We start from the raw sequence: 27,835 nt of genomic DNA on the forward strand, positions 1-27,835 counted from the left end.
TGTAACAATCATGTGTTGGGGGTAAAGGTGAATGTGGATAAGATTCATATGCAGCTTTTTTTATATACCAAAGGATCAGATCCGATTATGACAAAAATGAATATAAATTAGGTCAAATCTCACTTTTTTTAGGAGAAAAAATATGTATGATTCAGGTCATATTTTATTTTTTGAGGCAAAAGCGAATATGGATAAGCTCATTTATATAACTACAAATGAGATTTAATCTTTTTCACTCGTAAAAACATTGCCATGTGGTCATGTGATGAATTCAAGGTAAAAAATGATCAAAAATTTAGGGTGGGATCAAAATTTGTCAACTTGATTTTGTAAGGCATGTAAATTTGCTATTTTGAAAGTGAAGGATGAAAAAATTAATTTGGCAAAAATGAGAGATGTTTCAAATGATTTTTCCCTTTACCTAACTTAAGGTTTGTCCAAATTTAGAAAAGGATCCTTAACGTGATCCAAGAAACAGTTGAAACCCAAATTAAAAAAAATTACTATCTATTAAGAAATGAAAATTTCAAAAAAAAAAAAAAAAACTCTTACTTATTACACTATTTTCTCTATGGCTTATTTCAGCGGCCACCACACTCTCTAAAGCCACTTTTGCGTATACCAATCGTTCATTTTATTACCAAAAAAAAAGTTGTCCATTTGACTCAAATATAATTTAGTGTGGGATAATAATTTTTAGCTAGTGGTCTTTTTCTATAACATAATAATGAAATTTCATCTGTAATTCCAGATAAGTGGATTTGTTAGATTTTTATTTCTGATTTCTAACGTATGTCTTTGTACAAAAATAGTAAATTTTAATGCCTAGAATGGATTTAAAATTAACGGTGTATTTTTAATTGCAAAAAGGAGTTTGATTATTTTCACATTGACATGAAAATAGTTTTTAATAAGAAATATTCAATGGTGTCTAAAGAAACTGCACAAATGATTGTTACTATTTTGAGTAATGCCATATAAAGTTTTGGTTACACTTATTATAATCTATACAGTTATGAAATGATGGTTAGAATAAAATTAGTAATTTATGGATATTTTGAGAATTTCACCAAAAATTTTGGTGCATGTGATGAACTTTAATAGTGAAATGTTAATTTAATAAATGTTTGGTTATATAAAGCATTGGACCAATTTGGATAAACTGTAAGATTGATTTTGTCATTTGAACAAACCTCGGGAGAGGTAAGTATGATTTAAACAAACCCCAAGACAAGTAATTGTCATCAACTCAATAGATAAAAGGGTTTTTGGGAACTTATAGACATATTTGGCTGATGCAAGCACCATTTCCGATGGCAATTAACGTTAAAGGATATTTGATAAATATTTTACCACTCAAGGAGTTTGACTGTAATTTACAAAACTATAAAATTAGTTTGGTAATTTAATAAAACCTCAAGGGAGGTAAATATAATTAACCTGTACTTATAATACAATATTTCACATAATTTCAGAACTATAACACCATGTCAACAAAGCTGATATGGTGGTAAAATAGCTAGCCTTTCCGACCTCGTAACAACAATAATAATACTCCTCGTAATAATGGGGACATCGACATGGACATGTTCAATTAATTTTTTTTCTTTTGTCAAAACGGTAGAATTGTATTGATTGAATAAAAATAATGTACAGACATGTTCAATTCATTGGGACAGGTTGATTTCAAACTTTTAGATTTTAATATACCTAATTAAGGATGATTTCATAGATTATTAATTTACTTCTCATTGCAGTATTTTTGTCGCTTTCAATCTCTCTGATACCTTTATCTTTATCTTTATCTTTTCTCTATCGCCGGCCTGCCTTGATCTAAGGAAATGAATCACACGCATTTCTAGATACGGTGTACTTTTTGAAAAGCGAAGCAACAGCACATAATGAACCACTAGCTTTGGCCTTGTGGCCACAATCAAGCCGTTAACATTGGGTGGGGTGGATGGTAATAGTTTGTTTCAAAAATTTAGGCGAGTGTCTAATGCATCCGTCTGATCCGGTGATGGTTCAATCATCTCAGAGTTCCTTCTGGATCTACTTAGGTCCGCATCCTCCCTCTAGCATAATTATTAAACTCGGTCTGATCCGATGGTTCAACCAGTTAACCCAGTGAACCGGCTATGAAATCGGATTAGGTTGTTAATTAGATCGTTTGTGCAAAAAATCCGTTGACTTGTCAATGGACCGGCAATTTAACCAGTTGACTCGATAGAACCGGACGGTTTTATAAGGAACCCAGTTGTTGCGTTAAAATCAACCCTACCTCAAGCACAAGAAAGAAGCGTGCTCACCAGTGAACTAGCAAGTGATTTGGTGCTTATTTAGCCCTTCTATATTATATATTAGACATTTATTCTTATTTTATTTTCTTCAAAATAAAATTTGTTTGGAATCTTTTAATAAAATTTTATTATTTCCCAAATTCTATAAGTTATGAATGGATTTAAAAAAAGGATTAATCTTATATACACTGTCAGTGTATACATTATCACCATTAGATATATGCTATATATGCAATTTTTGAATTTGAAACCCAAAATTTGCTTATATGTCATCGATCCAGTCGTGATAGTGTATACACTGACAGTGTATATAAAATTTACTCTTTAAAAAATAGCATATTACACAATTTATTTTGAGGATAAATATTATTTTTAATAACTTTTTGCACTTAAAATTCGCAAAATAAACTAGATAACTACACTTAGATAATATTTTATACTTGAAATTTGGTGGATTACTAATTAAATTTAGATTTTGTTAATTCTTATAATAATTAATAATTTTATAATAAATTAGATTAATTGAGTATTTACTATGACATAGCATATTATAGTTTCAAATATACCGAAAATTATGAAATATAATATTTAAGTATATTTAGTGACCTATCGGTTGGGCCACTTACCCACTAGTTGAACTAGTAATCCATTGATCCACTTCTTTTATCGGGTTCTTCCCCAGACCGGGTTTAATAACTATGTCCCCTAGTATAGGATAGATTAACTTATACAACAGTTATCATTTCTGGAAAAAAAATGCAACGGCACATAATTAGCTAAACTTGTACTCTTTAAGAAGTGGAGTAACACGCACAAATAAGACAAAACAGGAAAGAGGCGAGAAACCAGCCAATGCTTAAACTATGAGTCATGAATGTGTTAAACTCTCGATTTTGGTGAGGTTATGCTTGAATTGCTATTTTTAAGAGTTTTTGTAAAAAAAAATATATTGTAATGATTTGATGTACGTGAGATAAAAAATTAAAAAAATATGTTCACATAAAACATAAAAAAGTGATTAGAAAATTCATTCATGAAAATGTGTCAACATTTCAAATTTATGAATTTGATTCTGATTCTATTAGAATTTTAGAATTTATAGAATTATGATTAAATCACTAAAAATTTAAGGGTTTAAGCACCTATTATGTAAACAAACAGATGATTTAATTTATTTGGAATTCAAAGTCAAATATTTAATGACTAACCTTACCTGTTTGGATACTATTTTTTTGCCAACTATTTTACTTATATCATAAACACATTTTTTAATCATTGTTAAAATTTTCATTCATCTTTTTCTTTCATATGCATCACATAACAAAAGGTGCCATAGTATTGTTTTAAATCATTTTTTCCAATAATCTACTATTCAAATACACCCGTTGTATTTCTACATCTATTTGCATATATTTTTCATAAACAAGAAGCGTCCTAACATTAAAATTTTGATTTTTTTTAGCATTTTTTAGTTCAATCTCATGACCCTATCAACTGTTTGATCTTATCTTATCAACTCCAAAATGATTTAGGGTATAATACAGACACTTGAGCATGATCCCTTTTTTTTAAGTGGAAATGAGAGAACTCGAACCCAAGATCTCTCACTTACACTCCTTGCCCCTTCCCCCCTCCCCCTCCTCCTCTTTTATTTTTTTAAATGTAAGTGAAAAGACTCAAATCCGAAACTTCTTATTTATACTGCCCTGCCCCCTCCCCCTCCCTCCACCAACTTGACTATGATCTTAAAAATTACAAGTAACATGGGAAAGGCCTAAATTATATGGAATATGGCAACTAACATTTTGTGGAGGAGAGTCTTCAACTGTAACCTGGATTAGGGCAACAAATGAGACGAGTTTTAATCTAATCGAGTTGAGTTTCGATTTAATTTTACCAAATTTGAGCTCGAGTTTGAACTCGACGCACTCTCAAAGTAAAACTCGAACTCGAGCTTGACTTCAAATTTGAGCCGAGTCCAGCTCAAGTTCAAGCTAAAAAAATAATTATTTTATTTTTAGAAAATGAATAAAATAGTAATTTTTCTTAACAAATAATAAAATATTAGGGATATATATGTAAGTTCACTATTGAAATTAAAATAAATAAATCAATAAATATATATTTTGCATATGTATCATATACCTAATGGTGATAGTGTATACACTGGCAGTACATATAAAATTAATCATATATATATATATATATATATATATATATATATATATATATATATATATATATATATATATATATATATATATATATATAATCAAACCGATTCACAAACTAACAAATTGTGTATTTTTTAATTCGAGTTCGAGTTCGAGTTTGGTGTTGACTAATCTTGAGTCGACCTTTGACTCAACCTGCTCGTTATCGACTCGCGAGCGGCTTGACTTGTATGCAACTCTAACTTGGACTAGTGTTATACTCGGTGCCCCATTGTCCTTAGTTCAATTTTAAGGGTTCGTGGGTGCAGCCATCTCTTTGTAACAGGCTTTGGTCCTTCAAAGCGCCGAAAAAAAAGTAAAGCTCTAAATTATAAAGGGTTTAGAGTATTATTTATAATATAGTTATATATTTTGGTCGCTTCAATCAATTTAGTTTCTAAATAGGATTTTAAATTTAACCGGTCACATTACATATGATGATTTTAGTAACTTTGCCATTTTAGTTGAAATCAATTATGTATGTGTTTTAAAACCATGAGAGAATTATATAGAAAAGCACTAAATTATATGAGTATAAAGAGTTAATTTTTCCTTCAGATTTTTTACAATGATTCTACACCTCTTAACAAATTCTACACCTATTACAAAACAAAAATTACGAACGAAACACATCTTATCCCTTATGGGGATTCGATCATTTCGAACCCTTACCAAAGGGGGAAAAAAACTGTTTTTAACCATGAGAGATGAAATTAAGTATATATATTCATGTGCATTAGTTTGCTGTTTTATCTCATTCCTGATCATGTAAGCCAAATTTTCTAATGGTACTCTTATTAGTATGATAGACGTGAGAGTATCTTTAGTGTCCTTAATTAATTAAAACCAGAATTGATTCAGTGAAAAACTTGTATTAATTTTGTCACTTTCAGTCTTTCAATTCCATTCTTTAGTCCTCGAGATTTGGCCAAATTATATCTAACCCCCTTATTAGTATCTACGCTAATATCCCACCGTTAGAGGCTGCCAAACGACAAAATTATCCTTTGTGAATTCATTAAATATGACATAGAAAAGTAAAAGGCAAAATAAAGAAAAGAAGAGAACAATTTGAAGGAAAACAAGGACAGGAAAGAATAAAACGCACCAAATATAGAAAAGGAAGAAGAAGAAGAAGTATCCCAAGAAACAGAGAAACCATCAAAGTCCCCAAGCAGTGCACCAACACGCAATCAGCTTCTTTCCCCCTTTTTTCTCTTGCATTCAATCTTGAATCTTTTTACTTTTTTTTTCATTGTTTGAGTTTAGTTAGACATAAGATTGGAGTACGTTGTTGACAAGCATGGAAATTTATTTCTAGGTTGATGAAGTTTGGATCTTAGGCTGAATCCCCTTGTGTAGCGGATATGTGATTACCATTTGTTTATTTTTTGAAAAGTTGGGACTTATGAGGATTATGAGTCGTGGCTCCTCGACTTCCTAATGTTTCAATTTTCTTGTGATGATGCTGCCATGTTTATTTTTTCCTCATTAAAAGGATCATTTTTGTTATAAGTTTCATCAAAATGGCTGTCATTTGGGTGAGATGAAAAGGAGGAATAGCCATGGCTTTTACTTTGTATGGCTGCTCTCCTATCAATTTTGGTGAATTTTGATGCAAGAATCATGTACCATGCAAGAAGGCGGTTTTAGTAGTGCAATTTTCTCAATTTTGGAAACCTGTAGGTGGCAGTGGGGCGTTATTAAGAGTGGCTTTTAAGTAAAAAAAGAATGGTGAAAATGGCTTTTAAGAGTGGGTATTTTAGGGTTTTTATTGTATAGCTTATGCTGAAATCACCAAGATTGACAGTCAGTCGTTAATTGACTAACGGGAAAGGGGTGTTTGTTATAGTTTTAATAGTTTAAATGTTCATTTCGGTATTTGGTGAAATCTTAAGGAGTGATTGGTACGTCGATTAAACCTCAATGGAGGTAAATGTAATTAAACCCTTCATTCTCCCAACCCTCGAGCCCAGAGATGGCAATTGGCCAGGGTACCCCGTGGGGGCTAATGAGGTGGGGATCAGGGAAGGGGATTTCCCATCTCCCTTCCCTCCGTTAAAAATACGGGATAGGGGACGGGAGAGTATATCCTCTGAAATCTAAAATTAGGACTACATTATAATACAAACGCAAATCTTCAATTTTCTTTTCTTCTCTAAGCTACAATTGCTAATTGTATCCACCATGAACTTGAGAAAACTTCTATTCGAACTTTTACAGGGTAATAATTGCAATAATAACATTATGTGAGGCACTTTTCTCCTAGTTTCCATTTTAAAGTTGGAAAGCACTTCTATATGTTATTGATAATAACTATAGCCGTGTACTTTAGAAAATTAAATTAAAATGGAAACTTTTACTTGAACTATAGTCTCTAACAGTGAAAGTGATATTAAAGAAAGTTATTTGTGGTTAAATTATCATAAATAATAATAAATTACATGTGATTAACAGATAAAGAATGCTATAATTTAGGTAACTCCAGATAATAATATTTCTCCAATACAAAGAGTAGATTAAACTCAAATACTCTTGGCAAACTCATATATATATATATATATATATATATATATATATATATATATATATATATATATATATATATATATATATATATATAACTAATAGACAATCATATGTCTGATCAATCACTTACATATTGGGGATATTGTTAAATGGTACCATCCTTTTTTTTTTTTTTTTTTTGGCATGTTTTTAGCCATCTTCACGGAGCTCTTTGAACACAGTTATGTTAACTGCATCAATACTTCCTCCTTGTTTGCTTTAGCTGTATATTTTCCAGGACAACATTGATGGATAGAGCTACTATGCATTGGTTCATGACCGCCATGGTTAACTTAGCAACGAATGAAGATAAAAATTTCTATCTTAAAAAAAATTTCTGTTAAAATAATAATTTTTGAAAGCTTTTTCTAATGGGCATCTAATGGGCATTTGTTGAAACATTTAAATTATACCTAAGTTACCCTATAAATACCTCTTAACCAACAAATTCTTTTCTATGTTATACCTCTTAGCAACAGATAGCATATAGATTTATCACTTCTCTTGGAATTGCCAAATTTAGACCAGATTATACGGCTGACTTCTATTAGATCACTTTATTCTAAACACACATAACAGGAGCCCTTGAACTCCCATAGATAGTCAAGCATAAAATATATACCTATCAAATCGATAAACAATGCTCAATTAGAAATAAATTAAAACGCAGTGACGTTGTATTAGTGCTACCATGGCATAGCATTATGCTCCGCCAAGGTTTCTCACAGTGAAGGCATAAATTTTTTACTTGCTGGAATGTGTTCTCGGATCATAACTATGGAAGCATTCATTTTGTTTCCAATTATTGTATCAAGGAAGAAGTCGTAAGTTGAAATCATAAACAATTACTTTGATTTGTTCTATGGACAGGATTATCATTGTGGTGAATTAAAATGGTAATATCAGAGGAAGTGGCATCTTCATAACTTCATCTAAGAAAGTGGATTTCAATTGTCAATATGATTGTCCATAGCTTTGTTTATTTTATGCTTTTGACTATAAGAAATCATATTTTGGATACGGTCATTTTAAATTCCTTCTTTCTAATTGGCTCTTGTTGGGTATGATTGGGGTTTGATTCAGCCAAATTTGATATGTTAAGATTCAGAATTAAGAATTCATGTTTTGATAGGAGAGTAAGACTTATTTCATCATCTTTATTAGATATGACAATTTTTTCCTCTATGGTTAAGCTACTATCATAATTAGTGCGGGTATATTAGAGCTATCATGATAAATAGTGTGGGTATATTAGCAAGATCCAAAAAAATCAGAAATATCAAAATGTAAATCATTCAAGACATCTCTAACTACATAAAGCGCCGAAGGGCTTGCTACAGTGATTTTCGCCGGTTATTTTGTAATTTCGGTGTTGATTTTGTCCTCTTTTGTGCTGGTCTCTTCGTAATTTCCCTATCAATTTTGTACCTTGTGGTCTTTAGATGACATCTCACTTAATTATTGTTTCTTTGGTTTTGTTTGTTCCAGTTGCTACCTTCCATTCCCTAATGCAGCACGAATTTTTAGGGCTATACAAATCTATATATATTATTGCATCCTATTTGTGTGCCTTTATCTATTTATATATATATATATATATATTCATTTTCTCCAAAATATATATATATCAACAAAAATAATGATTTTCTGAAAAATATATATATTGACAAAAATTTTGTGCATATCTAATAAATATAAATCAATTGTGCCACTTTGTATTAGCTTCCACTAATATGACCAATTGTTTTTAAAAATATAGGATAATTTTCCTCTATTTCAAAAATGTTACTTCGATAATATTTGTTAACTACTAAATTATTAATTTAAAGCTTTTGCATTTTAAGATTGAGTAACATAACATAAATGTGGTCAATACAAAGTGATGATTAATTGTGTGCCTTTTTATATATATTTATTTTCAGCAAAATATATATATCGACAAAAATATTGATTTTCTGAAAATTATATATATATCGACAAAAATTTTGTGTGTATCTAATAAATATAAATCAATTGTGCCACTTTGTATTAGCTTGCATTATACAACTAATTGTTTTTAAAAATACAAGATAATTTCCCTCTATTTCAAAAATGTTACTTTGATAATATTTCAAAATTTAAAAATATAGCACTGAAAACCAAAATAAAAAAGACAAACTTTTCTCTAAAACTAAAAAAAATATAACCAAACAACTATAAATTTACATACAAATACTTAAAACCGAACTCCTATATATATAGCAAAAATATACATGATACAACTCAAAAAACAAATATCGCACTGACACATGAATCACAAGACAAATAGTAACACCACAAATATAACAAACATACAAAACTAGAAAAGATAGACACGATAAAACAATATTAAACAATCTTACAAGCTCAAATAAAATATAAAATATACATATATATATACATGTGTATAAATAAATAAATAATAAAAATATAACAAACAAACAAACAAAACCCCAAAAAATATAAACAATAAAAAATTAAACCATTATATCTCCTAAAATAAAATACTAAACACACACGCATATATATATATCCACACATATTACAAAATATATTGTATACCTATATATATATATATATATATTAATACAAAATTCACTACAACATTGAGTACCATAAAATGCAGCAATCAAGGGACTTCAAAAGGTTGTAATGGGGTTAGGGTGAGAAGGTAGGATAAAAAGGAGTAGAAAGGGTGCAAAAGTATAAAGAAAGTGCTCAGAAATTCATTACACAGATTCTTGCACATTTGAAATTTAAAGGCATCTCAACCATCACACAAGTGAAGTGAATTAGCACTTGCCACGACCTTTGACTCTTTCTTTCTCCTCCTTTTTTTTTTTTTTTTTTACTATAAGTTTTGTACAATAACTCCCAACCAGCACCATAAGAATCAACCTTGTTGATTTCCTGCACTTCGTCTTCTTTGCACCTTTCTTTCTCTTTCTTTTTTCTTTTTTTTTCTCTTGTTTTTTTTTTTTCATAGATAGGTATGATGCCCCTCAAGTAATACTCCAAAATTCTGTATAATGAAATCAAAGCACTTCCTCACACAAGGTTCAAAAAGTCTAAGGAGAGGTTTTGCGGCTAAAAACTAGGGTCTCAAGCGAAAAATAGGATGTAAAGCTCAACTTGGCTCCCTAATGGTAAAATAATCCAAGGGTGAGTTGTAAGAAAGTCCAAAATGGCTCATTCCTAGGTGCCCTATCATTTCAATGCATTAAATTCATTAAAATGTGGTCTTGACATGCATAATCGAGCAAGTTCTAGAATGACAAACCATGTGCACTAATCACTCAACAAAACGAAAAATTAGGCCCAAAAATCGCACAAGTGATCAAATGGATGTCAAGTTCAGCATATTAATCAATCAATTCAGTATCAAGGAAAGTAGAACACCCCATGGCATGAACTTACTATGTACGCTTATATCCCAATTCGCATTCATCATCGTTCAAAGAAAAGACAACTACTAAGGCAAGGAAAAACTCAAGCAGACAACTAAAAACACCTCTGAAGCATAGTTAACCCTCCCCCACACCCAAACCCGACATTGCCCTCAATGTAGGCAAAGTAAGACCAAATCAGAGTTATTGGGGCAACGACACTTCCCTTAAAACGGAGGAGGGCAGAAATGAATCATGGCTGCGGAGGAAAAGGCGGGCGAAAGCCCACGTGATGGAGATACTGCGCTATATTCTGGGCCACCCCGCCCATTTGCCGCTCCATCCGATCCATACGAGTGTCCATGTGCTGCATCTGGAACCGGAGGGCCGCTAGCTGGCTATCGACGGAGGAAGATGGCGGAGGTACCGAAGAAGATGGTCCGGGGGCACCCGTGGACGGACCACCAGCCTCCGGAGCAGCGGATTTGGAAGCTTTGCGCTTCGGAGGAACGGAGATTGGCCCCGAGGGAGCAAACTGGAAAGCACCATTCACCTGTCGCACAAGACCCATTTTCTCCAAACAAACCAAATCAAGAGGCTCCATAATACAAGCACGATGCAAGCTATGATTATTCAAGTCCAAAACCCCAAGATTCACAGCTAATTGAGTGATAAAGGAACCCAAGATTAACGGCTTATTTTTCTTACTTAGCACAGTTCGGAGGTGGAGGGCAAACCAACTACCCAAATTGACCCTAGTCCGAGTGACCATGCACCAAACAAAAAAAAACTCGGGCTTGGTCAGAGTACCGGAGCTATCCTTCCTACCTGAGAAACTATAAGCCATGAATCTATGTAGATAACGATAGGCGGCGCTCTTAAGATAAGAAGCCTTAGACTGACTGGGGTCATAGCATTGCTGGTCAACTGACAAGCCACTCCAATAATCAAGGTAATGAGAGAAAAATGGCTCTATATATTCGCACGCACTGTGCATATACTCCTCACTCTGGGAGTAAGGAATATCAATAAACCCAAGAGCCAAATTAAACTCAGTGATAGATTGGTTGAACTCTCTACCCATTAATCGATACCTCACAACCCCAGGAGTGGTAACGGAGAATTCCTCAGGAATATTAAATTCAAAGGTAGCATAGAATTCCCACGTGAGTTCAGTAAAAGCAGGTTGATTGATAGAAGCATAGCGGGCCCAACCTACATTAGTCAAGTGCTGTGCGACCTCATCCCTCAGGTTTAGCAAATCAAGTGTAGGGCCATGAAGGTATTTACAAGGAATTATCTTCCTTGTGCAAGCCGAAGCATACCGCTCCTTGTCGGCAGCCCGGTTGAAGGTCAAATGACCGCCAAAATGGGCCGGAGAGGAGATATGAACCTCCCTATTCCGTCCAAGGCGGGTACGAGGCCCTCCAGGCCCCGTCGATGGGGCAGGTCCCTCTAAGGGGACCGTAGGCTGAGGAGATGAAGTGGAAGTTTTGTTCTTTCCTTTGGTTTTCGGTTTAGTCATGGGAGATTGGAAAAGAGGGCAAAGTCAAGGTGAAGTTGGGTAAAATGAAGCGGTGGTTAATCAACAAAGCAAAGGGTCCCCAAACACAGCTCCAAACACCAACAATTGAACAAATAGCAACCAAATAGCCCAAGAATCAATTAAGTAGATAAACAATAAAAATTGCACCCAAAAACTAATTAATATGGAAACCACGAAAACTTCCCCAAATTCTACCAAACAACCTCAAAAATTACTTAATTAAACAACCGCAGCAAAATTTCCCCCAAAAACTAATTAAAGAAACAACCAGAGTGAAAAATTTCCACCAATATCTCTGATTGAGCACCAAATTTCACAAATAGACCACAATCAACCACAAATATATCACAGCACCCAAACTCAAGCAAGAAATTGAAAATTTGGCCTCAGCTAAGAAATTAAAATCTGGCATCAGCTAAGAAAGTAAAAATCTGTCCTCTGCTAACAAAAATTAAGAATCTGGCATCAGCTAATTAGGGGCAGTAAATGAAAAAGAGATATCACCGGAGAAAAATTTCAGCTCATTTGCCAGGCTGAGTTACACGCGAAGGGGGTGAGCTGCGCGCTAGCGTGCGAAGTAGCGGCTGCGCGCAGAGAGGGCTGGTTGTGGGCTGGACCACCTGGGCTGCAGGTTGCGCGTGAGGTGGCTGCTGGCTGTGGAGGATCCGGACCAGCGCAGGGGGGAAAGGCGGCGCACGGACTGCGCTGGAGTCGCGCTGGCGCGCTAGAGGCTTCTGACCTGCGCGCGCGGGCTGATGCTGGAGTCGCGCTGACGCGCGGCAGGCGAGGCTGGCGGGGCTGGGCGAGGCAGGCGGCAGGCGCGCGCGGTTCGCTGGTCTGGGCTGCAGGCGGGCGGCAGGCGTGCGGTGCGGCGGCGGACTAAGCAAGGGAAGGAAAAGAAGAAAAGAAAGAAAAGGAAGAAGAAAGAAGAAAGAAGAAAAAAAAAAAGAAAAGGGAAGAAAAGAAGAAGTAGGTCTACGGAAATTTTTTTTTTTTTTTTAAACGTGACCACCTAGCGTGGGCACGTTCAACTGCCATAGAGTCCGCAGAACCTGATCGAAATTTCCTCCCTCAGATGTGACCACCTGGCGTGGGCACGTCTAACTACTATGTAGTTTGCAGAACCTGATCGAAAATTTCCTCCGTCAGGCGTGACCATCTGGCGTGGGCACGTCTAACTGCTAATTCCCTGCCACCAAACATCAAACCATTAATTGACACTAACACTTAACTAAAACTTCAAAAATGCACGAAAACTAAAACAAATAGTCTTGGGTTGCCTCCCAAGTAGCGCCTTTCTTTACTGTCTTTGGCTAGACATGGCCAAAACCCCTAAGCATGATAAAGTGAATCTTGGAGGTGTTCAACTTCTACTTCTTCAACATAGAAACCCTCATAATAAGGCTTGAAACGATGGCCATTCACCACGAACTTTTTCTCGGTTTTTAAACTTTAGATCTCCACTGCACCATAATGAAACACATTAGAAACGACAAATGGACCAATCCAACGAGAACGCAACTTACCGGGAAAAAGTTTAAGCCTTGAGTGGTACAAGAGGACTTTTTGCCCCACTACAAAAGTTTTCCTAGAAACCTGCTGATCATGAAAGATTTTACTCTTCTCCTTATAGATCGTGGCATTTTCATACGCCTCATTTCGTATTTCTTCTAACTCTTGTAGCTGCAATTTCCTTTGGGCCCCTGCTTCATCTAATCCCATATTACACTGCTTCACTGCCCAAAACGCCTTGTGTTCGAACTCCACGGGGAGATGACAAGCCTTACCGAAAACAAGTCTATAAGGAGACATCCCAATTGGCGTCTTATACGCGGTTCTATAAGCCCATAGTGCGTCTTCTAGTTTTAAACTCCAATCCTTCCTGTCCGGACGCACCATCTTCTCCAAGATCGACTTGATTTCCTTGTTTGACACTTCGGCCTGACCGTTTGCCTGCGGGTGATACGGTGTGGATACCTTGTGCAGTACACCGTATTTTCGAAACAAGGCAGTGATAGTCTTGTTGCAGAAATGTGTCCCTCTATCACTAACCACAGCTCTTGACATTCCAAAACGGGCAAAGATATTAGATTTTAAGAAATCTGCACTTACACACCTTCTGAGCACTTGATCCGAACACTGTCTCCAAAGGTACGGGTCGTCCCAAATGTAATACTTGGCATCACTCTTCAACTTGTCCCTCTTAGCCTTTGGCCACCCTGCAGGCAATTGATTAGTCACTAGAAAGTTTACCAAATCGGCATACCAGGGAGTAGACGAGTCAATGGCCAATAGTTGCTCCTCTGGAAACGCCTCCCTCAATGGTGGCTCCTCCTTATGAGCAAGCAGGCGGCTCAAGTGATCAGCGACTAAGTTTTCTGCCCCACTTTTATCCTTAATCTCCAAGTCAAACTCTTGAAGAAGCAGGATCCATCTGATGAGCCTTGGTTTAGCATCCTTCTTCGTCATCAAGTATCTCAAGGCTGCATGATCAGAGAAAACTGTTATTTTTGCACCTAACAAATAAGGTCTAAATTTTTCTAATGCAAAAACCACAGCTAGCAATTCTTTTTCTGTGGTAGAGTAGTTGAGCTGAGCTCCATTTAACGCCTTCGACGCATAGTAGATTGCATGTGCAGCTCTGCCAATCCGTTGCCCCAGCACCGCTCCCACTGCATAGTCACTCGCGTCACACATTATCTCAAATGGGAGGTTCCAGTCTGGAGGTTGGATAACCGGTGGTGATGTCAGTCAATGAGTCCCTCAACTTGTCAAATGCCACCTTGCACTTTTCGGTGAAGTCAAATGCCACGTCCTTCTGCAATAGCTTGAACAGGGGCGCTCCAATTTTTGAGAAATCTTTGATGAATCTCCTGTAGAAACCTGCATGACCCAAAAAGGAGCGCACCTCCCGCACACTCGCGGGGTAAGGTAAAGCAGAAATAATATCGACCTTCGCTTTGTCTACTTCTATACCCCTGGCCGAAACTACATGCCCTAAAACAATACCATGATCCACCATGAAATGACATTTTTTCCAATTTAAAACTAGATTTGTTTCGATGCATCTCTTCAAGATTAAAGCTAGATTACCAAGGCATTCATCAAAACTATCTCCATATACACTAAAATCATTCATAAACACCTCAATAATCTTTTCTACGTATTCAGAGAATATACTTACCATACACCTCTGAAAAGTAGCTGGAGCATTGCAGAGGCCGAAAGGCATCCTCCGATATGCAAATGTACCGAAAGGACAGGTGAAGGTAGTTTTCTCCTGATCCTCTGGTGCTATCGCTATCTGAAAATAACCAGAGAAACCATCAAGAAAACAATAATAGACACGGCCAGCTAACCTTTCTATCATTTGATCAATAAAAGGTAGGGGGAAGTGGTCCTTTTTTGTCACAGCATTCAGACGCCGGTAATCAATGCACTGGCGCCATCCTGTGGGTTTCCTCACCGGGACCATCTCACCCTCTTGGTTCTCTTCAACAGTTACTCTCGCCTTTTTCGGGACTACTTGCACCGGACTCACCCAGGGGCTATCTGAGATGGCGAAGATGATCCCCACTTCTAGGAGTTTAAGTATCTCCTTCTTGACCACTTCCATTATTAGTGGGTTCAATCTCCGTTGCCCTTGTCTAACTGGCTTTGCATCATCCTCAAGCCGAATTCGATGCATGCATAAGGAGGGGCTAATTCCCTTGATATCTGCTACACTCCACCCAATCGCCTCCTTATGATCTCGAAGAAGACGAATTAGTCTATTTTCTTGCCCTGGTGACAGGTGTGCAGATATGATGACTGGCAGTGTCTCATTGTCCCCGAGAAAAGCGTACTTCAAATGCTTCGGGAGAGGTTTGAGCTCCAACTCGGACGCCTGCACAATAGAATGCAACAATTTTGCCTGAGTTTCTGGTACAAAAACAGAAGTAAGCTCATACCTTGAGGAAATTGGTGGGAGCGAATGCAGTGCTCCAACAGCGTGGTATAGCTCATCATTTATTTCTACATCAAGAGTGGCTCCCAACTCAAGATGTTTGGCCAATGCCACTGCCAGTGCATCAATCCCATCCAATTCAAATATTTCCTGTACAAGGGGCTCAACAACACTTAAAGCATAAACAGAGTTAGTTTCATCTGGGTACTTCATCGCTTCAAAAATATTAAAATTTACAATTTCCCCATCAAACTCCATTGATAAGGTACCCTCATTTACATCTATATTTGTCCTAGCAGTGCTTAAAAATGGCTTACCTAACAATATAGGAGACGGATTTAGTGCCCTTTCATCCCCCATGTCTAGGACATAGAAATCTGCAGGAAAAACTAACTCATTGACCTGTACCAAAACATCTTCAACTAACCCTTCCGGGTAAGCATTGGTACGGTCTGCAAGTTGGATTATAATGCCTGTGCCTTTTAACGGGCCAAGATTTAGAGATGCATAGATTGTCTTAGGCATAACATTAATTGACGCCCTCAAATCCAACATTGCTTTCCTAATTGGAGTACCTCCTATCTTGCAGGGAATGGTGAACATACCTGGGTCTCCACATTTTGGTGGGAGCTTCCTCTGGAGTATAGCTGACACGTTTTCTCCCACCGCCACTCGTTCATCTCCCCTTAGCTTCCTCTTGTGGGTGCACAGGTCCTTCAGAAATTTGGCATATTTCGGTATTTGCTTGATTGCATCCAGTAGGGGGATGTTAATCTCTACTTTCCTGAATACATCCAAGAGTTCCTTTTCCTTCTCTACTTTCCTTGTCTTTTCCAACCTGCAAGGAAAAGGGGGTAAGTTAGAGCTAATAGTGAGTGGAGAGGTGGAGGTTACCTTAGGATCTTCACGAACACGTCCTTCCTCCTCAATTTCCTTTTCTATCTCCTCCTCGCTTTTGCTTTTTGAATTCTTCACTTTAGGTTCTTCCAGCTCCTTGCCACTCCTCAGCGTCATGGCACTTACATTCCTGGGATTTACCTCGGGTTGCGATGGCAGTTTCCCATAAACGTGAGATTCCAAGCGGTTGATGGCAGTTGCCAGTTGACTTATTCGAACATCTTGGTCCTTCTTGTCAGCTTTGGTGTCCTGCTGGAGCTGCTCGGTTTTCGCGGCCAAGGATCTGATCTCCTGTTGAAACTGTGTAGTAGTTGCGGCCAGGTTGGTAGTAGTCGTGGCCAGGTTCTTGACTAGGTCCTCCAAGGAGCTTCCTGTATTGGAGGATGAGGGTTGAGGTTTTGGTTGCCAAGGCTGGTAGAATCCAGGTGGACGATTCGGGAATGAACCTTGTTGCCTGTTCCCATAACTGAGATTGGGATGGTCTCTCCAACCGGGGTTGTATGTGTTGGAATACGGGTCATACTGCCTGCGGGGCGCGGGCACGCCTCAGGCCATATTTACCTGTTCCGCCCCGTCCTCTTGCAAAATGGGGCACAAATCCGTGCAGTGGTCTATGCTAGTACAGATTCCACACACCTTTGCTCGCGGTGCGTCTCTCATGGCCAATTGCCTGACGACCGACGTCAACTCTGACAGTTGCTGCTGGACGGATAACGTCTCTGCCTCTTTGACTCTACGGGTAGGATTGCTCTCACGGAAGCCGAACTGCTGAGAGTTTTCTGCCTTGGCCTCAATAAGGTCCCATGCTTCCCTCGGTGTCTTGTTCGCCAGGGCTCCTCCACTCGCAGCCTCAATAATACTCCTGTCAGTTGACTGGAGTCCCTCATAGAAGTACTGGATCAACAGTTGTTCACTAATCTGATGCTGTGGGTATCTAGCGCACAACTTGGTGAATCTTTCCCAAAAATCATACAATGACTCCCCGGAGTATTGCTTGATGCTGCAAATCTCCTTCCTCAAACTCGCAGCCCGGGACGCGGGGAAAAATTTCTCCAGGAATTTCTTTTTCAATTGTGCCCACGTGGTGATACTACCTGCAGGTAGGTAGTATAGCCAATCCTTCGCTGCATCCTTGAGAGAGAAAGGGAAGGCTCTCAGTCTTATTTGCTCCTCAGTGACCCCAGGAGGTTTCATGCTAGAGCAAACTACCTCGAATTCCTGGACATGTTTGTGGGGTTCTTCACCAGAAAGACCATGGAACGAAGGCAGGAGCTGAATCAACCCCGATTTCAGCTCGAAAGAGGTATTTTCAGCCAAAGTTGGGAACGTGATGCACAAGGGCTGATGAGTCAGGTCTGGGGTAGCCAACTCCCTTAATGTCTGAGTGTTGGCCATGCTAAATTCGTCTTCTGTTGACTCGTTTTCAGTGGATAAATGCCTTTCTTTTTGTCTCTTGGTCTCTTGCCTTCGCCTACGCGCTGCCTTCTCAATTTCAGGGTCGTATACCAAGTCACCTGTGCGAGAAGACCGGGGCATAAACTAGCAAAAATGCCAAGGAAAAGAAAAATAAAATAAAACAAAATAAAACTGAATTCAAAAAGAAACAAATAATTCAAACGCCAAGTCCCCGGCAGCGGCGCCAAAAATTGACAGGTGCCGAACCTGTGCAATAATAATAAATAAAACCTAACTACCACTTAAAACAGTCAATAATCAATTCGCGTACTGGAGCAGGGACTCTAGGTGTGCAATGGGTTACTTGATTCACCCTGTTCCCGAAGAGTTTGCTTAATCCGATATACCTGAATAAATTATTTAACTGAATTCCCTAACTAGTAGACAGTGGTAAGCAGGGTCGTCTCCTCAGGGACTGGCGAGAAATTTATTTCTTTTCAAGTCAAGATTAATGGGGGGTTTTGGTATCAAATGCCAACTAAACAAATTAAATGCAGAAAATAATTAATTAAAAGAAATAATTAAGAGAAACTCTAGCCAAGGGTATACTTCAGAAATGGTTCATGCACTGATCATTGATGCAAAAAAATAATTCCAACCTTTATTAATAGATTGGTTCTAGTTGTCTCGCACGCGCTAAACAACCAACCCTTCCTTAATTTATCGATAGCTAAGGTACGACCGTTAGCTATTTCTCTAACCCAAAAACAACCCTAGGTACGACCGTAGGATTCAATTTCTAGATTGCATTAGTAATTAGAAAGGCCCAATCCTGACTAACAAACACGCTACGAGGGTTCATTCAAGCCAGATCAAATGTTCCCCTGACACAAATCCAATTGTGCTAGTTGCTACTGGAATAGAAATAACGAACAATTACGGATTCAATTATCCCTATATAGCAAAATAGCCTATGTGAATAATTAATTATTGCGCACTAATCAATCATACACAAGAGCTATAACAGTTAAAAGCAGGAAACATATGAATACCAATAAATGGAGGAAACAATTAAAATAAGTTTAGATCTCACAGTGATGGTGAACCAATTCGTCAGTTGTCCCCTTGACTAGATTGAAGGCTTAGCCACGCCGCATAATTAAATCACCACACGAAATAATGGATTGCAAAAGCGTGGCGATTTTTACTAGAAAGCAAGGAATAAAAGATGTTTTCCCCGTTGGGGAATATTATCGAACACCTGGCGTGTGTCAGAGGCCAGTAAAAAGGACAAAACAAAGAAAAAGAAAAACTCAAGCTAAACTAGAAACTGAGAGCCGCCAGAAGGGATCCCCTTTTTTTCTCCTGTACGTCTCTACTTGTATCCCCAAAAAGGAAGTTGACTAAGGCTCCCTGGTCGCTGGTCCCGCCGCAATTGTCCAGCAAGCCAAAGACTCACAAGGAACAACTTATCCTCGTACGTTCAAAAGCCCAATTGAAAAGCCTTTTCTTCTTTGTGGGCCCTCCCCAATTGGCACAAGTCTGCCGAATTCCTTCTTAGCTTTAAAGACTTTGTACGTTCCCTCCTTGTGGTAATTTCCTGCTTCGATCCAAGAAAGCAAAGTGCAGCCGCCATTGTGGACTTTGTGGATTTTCTCTTTACTCAATTTTGACCAAAAGAGACATACGAGAGATTTGGTTTCAATTGCTTCATTTCACGGGTCAAGGTTAATAAGAAGGATTTTAATTTCTTCAACTTCGCAAGTAGGCCCCACGTGCGGCAAATCTTCTGAGCTTGGATTTAAAACACTTTTCAGCATTAGTACCTGAAATTAGTGCCAAAATCATATATGAGTAGAATCCACCCAATTAGTGAAAATATTTAGTCAATTAATTGCGCAATAATGCCCAAAATACCCACTAAAATGCAACCTATCAAATGGTTTAGTTCTTTTCACCTTTTGCAAGTCACCTTTCCCATGGTTTTCGAACGATTATTCGATAAACTTGTCAACTTCTTGTGGCACAATCTAAGGTGTCAAAGCAATGGAATTTGATTTTCGTAACAAAGCTGATTAAAATTTCAAAAGTGTGCCAATAACAAGTTGAAAATCTTGAAATTACAAGAAAGTTATGTATAGAAGTGCTAAATTAGAGGGAATATGACAGCTGACCATTTAATGGAGAAGAGTCTTCAACAGCAACCTGGACTAGTGTCAGCCCCTTAGGGCACAGTCCAGATGGAACGCGCGCGGTCATGGCACATTTCGGCCGGCCATGACCTAGGTGGGAAGGCCGAAGGTGAACCTAATTGGAAACGAGTGGACAACTGTTTGATGATATTTTCCTAGCATAAGTATGGGTTGGGGAAAGTTTTAGAGACAGCAGATGTCTCTAAGTTAGTTAGGCAAAAAGGGGTGCCCCTACTAACGGTCCTAAGTTTTCCTCTAAGACATATATATAGAAGGATAACTGTGACTATGTCAAGTCAAGGCCAAGGGCTGGGGGCCAAGGGCACGGAATGACTATGGCTCGGTGGGTTGTTTCGGGTGATTCCAAGTGCTAGGAATCACGGTGTCTAAGTTGTTAAGTGTTAGGGCAAGCTGGGCGCGGAACGTTGCCGATGGCGGGAAACTGGGGGCGCCGAATCGTGTGGCCGTTGCCTGTGCGCGCCAAAGATGGATGTTGGGCAGTTGCTGACCGTTGCTGGCAGTTGCTGGGATCACGGGCAGTTACCAGCCAAGTCAGCCTTGTTCTTAGTGGGTTCTTGACTTCGTGGACGTTTGGATCAGACCAACGGTTGGGTCTCTTGTCAACCGTAAACATGCCTATAAATAACGGGCTAGGCAGAGACTAAGGGCAGAGAGTCTCAAATAGTGAGTATCACCCTTAGATGTTCTGTACGCCAAGTGTTTGTAGAAATTCCTTGTAATCGTTGTTGTGAAATACAAGGTTGGTCGTGTTGGCTGTAACTTGTGCGTGTGTTCCTTTGTTTTGCATAAGTGTTCTACATCTGAATACTTGTGTGCAAGGGTGAGTGTGAGGGCTGACTGGTAGTGCGACTTACCAGTGCCATTACGTGCGTGTTTGGCTAGTGAGAGTAAACACCTCGTAACAGCGATGTACCTCCGGTGTCCTCGAGAGCAATTTTGACTGCTACGTTCGTGGGTGCAGCCATCTCTTTGTAATGGGCTTTGGTCCTCCAAAGCACCCGAAAAAAAGTAAAGCTCTAAATTATATCGGGTTTAAAGTATTATATAATACATTTAAAATTTAGTCACTTAAATCAATTAAGTTTCTAAGAAAGTAATCTTGACATTTTAACTGGTTTTACTAAGATGTTGCTTTCTGTAACGTTTACACCTTAATCAAAATCATGAGAGAGTTATGTATATATTTTAAAACTATAAGAGAGTTATCTGAGAAAGCGCTAAACTATATGAATATAAAATGTAATTTTTCCTCTAAGTTTTTTAGAATGATTCTACAGTCTCACAAAACAAAAATTACAAACTACACATATCGTATCCCTTTATGGCGATTAGATCGGTTTGAACCCTTACCCCCAACAAAAAAAAACTGTTTTTTACAATGAGAAATGAAATTAAGTGTATATGTTCATGTGCGTTAGTTTGCAGTTTTATCTCATTCTTGATTAATAATCAAGAATGATTATACTAGTCAAATTTTCTAATAGGAGTCTCGTTAGTATGACGTACATGTGAGCGCAGACGGGATCCTCTATTCATTTTTTCTGTCCAATACAAAACTACGTAGTTTCACTTATTAATATTACTAATGTGGCACATAACATTGAATGCATATTTAGGGGGTGTTTGGTAAATGGGTTTTAAATTCAATTTTAGCATGGATGACCTAATTTCTGAATCAACAAGACTGCACATAACTGTAATTCTGACAAACTCAAGGATCTCATCCTCAAATGCTTGCCTAATCTCATTTGAATCATGCGGCGTTAACTTCCAAAGTAGAAGACTATAGATACAATTAGGCATAAACAAATATTATTTATGAATATTATTGAATTTGAAACCCATTTATCAAGCACCCCCTAAATATGCATTCAATGTTATGTGTCACATCAGCAATATTAATAAGTAGTACTACGTAGTTTTATATTGAACAGAAAAAATGGACAAATATAATGGACAGAAGATCCCGTCAGTGTGAGCGTGTCTTTAGTGGCCCAATTAATTAAAACCAGAATTGTTTCGGTAAAAAACTTGTAGTCAACTTTGCCTCGACTTTTGTTTATTGATTCACCAGGCTCCTATTTAGTGTCTAGTAGAATCTCCCTCCATTTCATCACAGCAGACCTCTCTCTGTTCATGTTTTCTGATCACTTCGTCCTTCATTTATGCCACAAATCTGTGTCAGGGAGAAGAAAAGAGAGAAATCAAGATGGCCAACACTTTTCTGGATTCTCCCATACAAAATCTGGATTGGCTAGAGAAGAATTGCAGCTTGGCATCTCCGTTGAGGGATCACGTCATGACCCTTAAACAGAAATCAAGATTTCTGAGGACTTGCTTGATTGCCACAGGAATATCTAAGGCTATTCCTTCTGCATCAAGTTCATTGATCAGTAGTTTTGAAACTGATGTTGCATTTAGCAAGGCGATAGATGAGCTTTCTTCTGCTTGTTTGCTGCCAGTGGATTTGGAGAAAGTTGACTTTTCGGTTTCTTACATGCTGGAAAATGTAAAACTTTGGGAGCCCAAAATAAAGAATGCTTATGCTCTCTTGTCTGAGCAGCCCTGGAGGAGGGAAGTCAACTCTCCTCTGATTGATCCTTTATCTTCCATGGTTTTCATTGATTCTGTACTGGAGAACCTGGAGGATATTCTTCTTGGTCTTGGCTCGACTTGTCTAGTCTCTTCGATGACGAAAAAAGTCAAAATACTAACAGAGAAGTTAAGTTTTCTGAGGGATTTCATTGGAACTGCTGCAAAGCAATCCAATATTGTTCATCAGGAGATGGCAACTTTTCTTACCTGTGTTCATTCTTTTGCAACCAAAGCAGCGCGTTTCTCCTTTTTGTACTGGGATGGTGAAACGGAAGAAGTCATGGCTTGCTATATGGATGTTAAGCTTTCTGATTTACTACAGAAGATTATGCCCTCTAGTGAAGATTTGACGGAGACGTTCATTCAACTTCTGAAAGCTTTGACGCCAATGGGACCAGAAACTGCAAAGACAGATGCAATCGCAAGCATTGTCAAACTTCTCCTGCAAAACACGGTAGAATCCCTCAAAGATCGAATCAGTTCCATTCTTGAGGAGCTAATATACCTCACGAAATTTCTGGTGGTTCTACCGGATGAGTCGACTGGAGATCTGGAAAGGATCTTATCAGATATCAGAGCAGCCGCTGGGGAGGCTGCATCATTTCAGATCAACGAAGTGAAAGAAGAGCAAGTCGTTGAAATGAATCTTGTTCTCTCAAGGTCTCTTCAGAGGATGAAGCTGATCAAAGCGGAGATCATTCTGATTCAGCTGCTAGACTCTCAAGAAGTTTTCATGGTGTCAATGAAGGATAAATACACTGCCCTCCATGAAGGGTTGAAATTCCTAAGAAGTGTTCCAATTGATCTACCTGAGGAGAAAGAAGAGGATGGCAAACTACTCTCCAAACATATTGAAGTGCTAGGAGCTGAGGTGATATCTTTCATACATTCAATTCATGAAACCAATTTGATGCAAGATCCCCAGATGGAAATGAAGCTTTCACTTCATATATTGCTGCTTAAGATTAAGCTGGTTAAGGCGGATCTATCATTAATGGAGCTACACAATCATGAAGCTATTCTGGTATTCGATGTTAAGGATCATGAAATTAAAAGCCTTCATGAGGACATGGAGTTCTTGAGAACATGTCTCATGGGCACCATAGAGGTTGAGGCTAATATAGAGGAGTGGAAATTGTTTGTGCTACATCTTGACTGTGTTGTTAGTGAGTCATCATCACTTATTTCGTCATTTGGTGACAGTGGAATGACAGAAGATGTGGCCAGTGAATTGGATCTTTCAATTTTCAGGTTGCTTGTGAAAATTAAGTTGATCAAAGCAGAGGTTATATTGATCGAGCTTATTAAAACTCCCAAGTTCGGCTTGATGGTTCACATGAATGATGAAGTTAAAGCCGTCCAGGAAGGGCCGAAGGGGTCAGGTTCCTCAGAACCTTCCTCATTAATCCTCCCGTGGAAGAAGTGGATGAACTGATGTCGGCAAAGTGTGAATCTACAGCCAATGAGGCGACATCTCTAATTTTTTTCCTTCATGAGCATGTAACCAAGGAGGAAATGGGCACTGAAATGAGTTGTTTGCTTTCTGAGTTTGCAGATAAGATTGAGCTTTTCAAAGCAGAGATCCAAGATACTTGCCTCCAAGTTCTATTCTCAGATTGCTGTGAAACGTCTGGAACTGTAGGAATATTTGACCTCTTGGACAATATAAAGGACAAAGCTAAATCAGTTGTCTTCGTGAAACATCACATTGAAATGCTACTTGGGGAGTTCGAGTTCCTGAAATCCTTCGTCATGGATACTGCAGTGCACTATAATAACCATCAAGAAGTGAAAGATCTTCGGGCATGTATTAAAGATGTTGCAGGCAAGGCGAAGTATATCACCGATTTGGTTGTGGTCAGAGATAATGCTCTTTGCTACTTTATGTTGTGGATTCCTTCGGCTATCGACGACATCAAATTCATTAAAGCGAAGGTCATGGAAATATACGATGAGAAAAGGCATGGCATTGGTGCCGACAGTGATGCCACAGCTGGTCCGCTGAGAATTGACAACTTTGTAATTGGACTCGACGATGAGGTAAGCGAGATAACGTATCAACTAACAACCGGAACAAAGAGGACGGAAATCATTTCAATTGTGGGCATGGGTGGGCAGGGCAAGACAACTCTAGCGCAAGTGGTTTACAACCATCCTCGAGTTGCTGACTACTTTCAGATCCGTGCGTGGTGTACTGTGTCTGGAGTCTACCAAATGCGAGAGCTCTTTTTTGAAATATTGCGTGATGTTATGGTTGTCTCTAACAGAATTTATGACATGGATGATGATGGCTTAGCAGGAGTTCTGTACAAATGTCTGAAGCAAAGAAGATACCTCATTGTTTTGGATGATATATGGGGCCGCGCAGCCTTGGATGGTTTAAGAAGATCATTTCCAGATGATAATTCGGGAAGTAGAATTATGTTGACCACCCGAATGCGTAATGTGGCTTCGCGAGCTGATTGGACGGCACATATTCGTTATCTTAGTCACCGTGAATCTTGGCATTTATTATGTCGAAAAGCATTCGGTGACACTGATTTACCTCACGAACTTCGAAGCATAGGAGTGAAGCTTGTAAAGTACTTTCACGGAGTACCTCTTGCAATTTTTATCATGGCTGGTGTCCTGGAAAAGAATAAAAGGAATCTTTCCTACTGGGCAAAATTGGTGGAAACTTTGCTCTTAGATCGTGATCCTGATAGAAATGTGCTCTTTTCTGCACTAAAAATTGCTTACGACAGCTTACCAGATCACTTGAAGCCCTGCTTTCTTTATTTAGGAGAATTTCCAGAGGATAAGGAAATCCCTGCTCGAAAATTGTTCGGACTGTGGATCACAACTGGATTGATACAAGAAACTGAGTCAAAAACACTGGAAGATGTTGCAGAGGAATATTTGTTGGAAATAATATCTAGAAACTTGGTAACTATTTCTAGAAGAACACACAATGGCAGGGTCAGAGGATGTCGTGTTCATGACGTTGTGCGAGACGTATGCAGGTCGATGAAGAGGATAGAATTGTCCTTTAATTGGCATGATGTAATTTTTACTGCTCCTACTAGTTTGAATTGTAGTATTGATTCGCCAATGAAACCTTGGTCTAATGGCTAAAGTTGAGGTTTCAAGAATTAAAAATCTTGCGTTCTAATTCCCCTCCCCACCCCACCCCTAAATATTCTCACACCTGAAGTGACTTCGTGTCGATCACTCTGGTTGTGCATTTCTTTGATGCAAAAAGCATTGTTTTGCAGCAAAGCGTTAGGTTTTAGGGTCTGTGCAGCATCATTACTTTGGTTGTGCATTTCTTTGATAGACTTTGCCTCAAGTTCATTCATATCTCATAATTATTTAGTTCACTGGATGATAAGAAAAGAATGAAATGGGCTTCTCAAAATTTTGAACTTCTTAGACAATTAAAGGTACAATACAAGTCTGTCGATAGGGAACAAGTCTATATCTCAGGAGCTTATCTATGAATCCGTGAATGGTGTTTGAACTCTTGATGCTTTGATCCTTTTGGAATTGGATGACCACATGCTGTGTATATGAATATGATAAATGCTCTTAGTAAACGCCTTTTGATGTGTATTATGTCATACTAACATGCTCAGGACGGTACAGAATACCTAGACTACTTTAACAGGATGAAGAGTCACTTATCCCTCTAACGTTTTGCATTCTGCAGAGGGTGACTGATGCTGTTTATGAAGATGACCATCATCGTGTATCGCGTTATTAGAGCCAGGAAAGGAAAGAGATTGCATGTGTGTGAACTTTAGTCTGAGTAATTACTTGTGTAGTTTGGACTAATGACAGAGGCACAAAGATTTTGTTTCTTCTCTTGTTGGTTATCTCTACAACTTTGCAAGACAATCTGTTGATTTGGGAATGACAGTCAAAAAAAAAAAAAAAATTGTCTGAGCCGATATAAACTTGACACCCTTGTTGTCATATTTGCAGATCCCAAATCTTTTCAATGAATGGTGGAAATGGAACTTATAGCTACTCAAACAAACTCTACTGTTCACGTACATAAACCACACACTTTATGCCATATCATATCACAATGTTCTCATTACCTATAGAGATATACATTAAGGGCCACCACTCTTTACAGAGAGCAAGCATGTCATTGTATATGTGTACATTAACAGCTCTAGAATTTCAAAAACAAGAGAAAGGGGGACATATTTCCTAGAAGATTGGGTCAACTACAGCACATTCTTTTCTTATCCTTTCGCTAGAAGATTAGGTCAGCTCATAAAAATGCTTCTTGTTTCAGCTTTATGTGGTCTAAAAGAACCACACAAGGGACTAACTACCATTTATTTAGCAGGTTGAAGCATGTCATGCGGTAGAACTGCCAATCATTGACTCCTTTAGCTATAAGAAAAGCACATGGTTAATTTTAATTATGAACTTCCCTTCATGAATGCAGAGAGTAGCATCAATAACTGCAGAAGCAATGATTGAAGAGGTACTTGCAGATAGGCTTGACGTTGAGAAGTCTTGTACTTCAAACAGAATTCGCATTGCAGATTTAGGATGTTCAGTTGGTCCAAACACCTACATGGCCATGCAACATATAATAGGAGCAGTAGAAAAGAAATGCGAATCAAAAGGCCTCAGTCCTTTCGAACTACCTGAATTTCAAGTATTCTTTAATGATCAAACCACGAATGATTTTAACACTTTGTTCACCTCTCTCCCTCAGTGCATTCAGTGACATGATAAAGAAGCCTGTGACCAATAAGG

The 27,835-nt window shown here is 38.2% G+C and overlaps 1 protein-coding gene across 1 annotated transcript; it reads right to left on the reverse strand.

Annotated features, from left to right (window-relative positions):
* Window positions 1–13,476: 13,476 nt before the first annotated feature.
* Window positions 13,477–14,728, reverse strand: LOC140016565 (uncharacterized). Its single transcript, XM_072070118.1, has 2 exons — window positions 13,628–14,728; window positions 13,477–13,494 (listed from the first exon to the last, which is right to left on the reverse strand). The coding sequence occupies exons 1-2, from the start codon at window positions 14,726–14,728 to the stop codon at window positions 13,477–13,479; spliced, it is 1,119 nt and encodes a 372-aa protein (XP_071926219.1).
* Window positions 14,729–27,835: the final 13,107 nt, after the last annotated feature.

This window comes from Coffea arabica, chromosome 11c, assembly GCF_036785885.1.
Source record: "Coffea arabica cultivar ET-39 chromosome 11c, Coffea Arabica ET-39 HiFi, whole genome shotgun sequence".
NCBI lineage: Eukaryota > Viridiplantae > Streptophyta > Magnoliopsida > Gentianales > Rubiaceae > Coffea > Coffea arabica.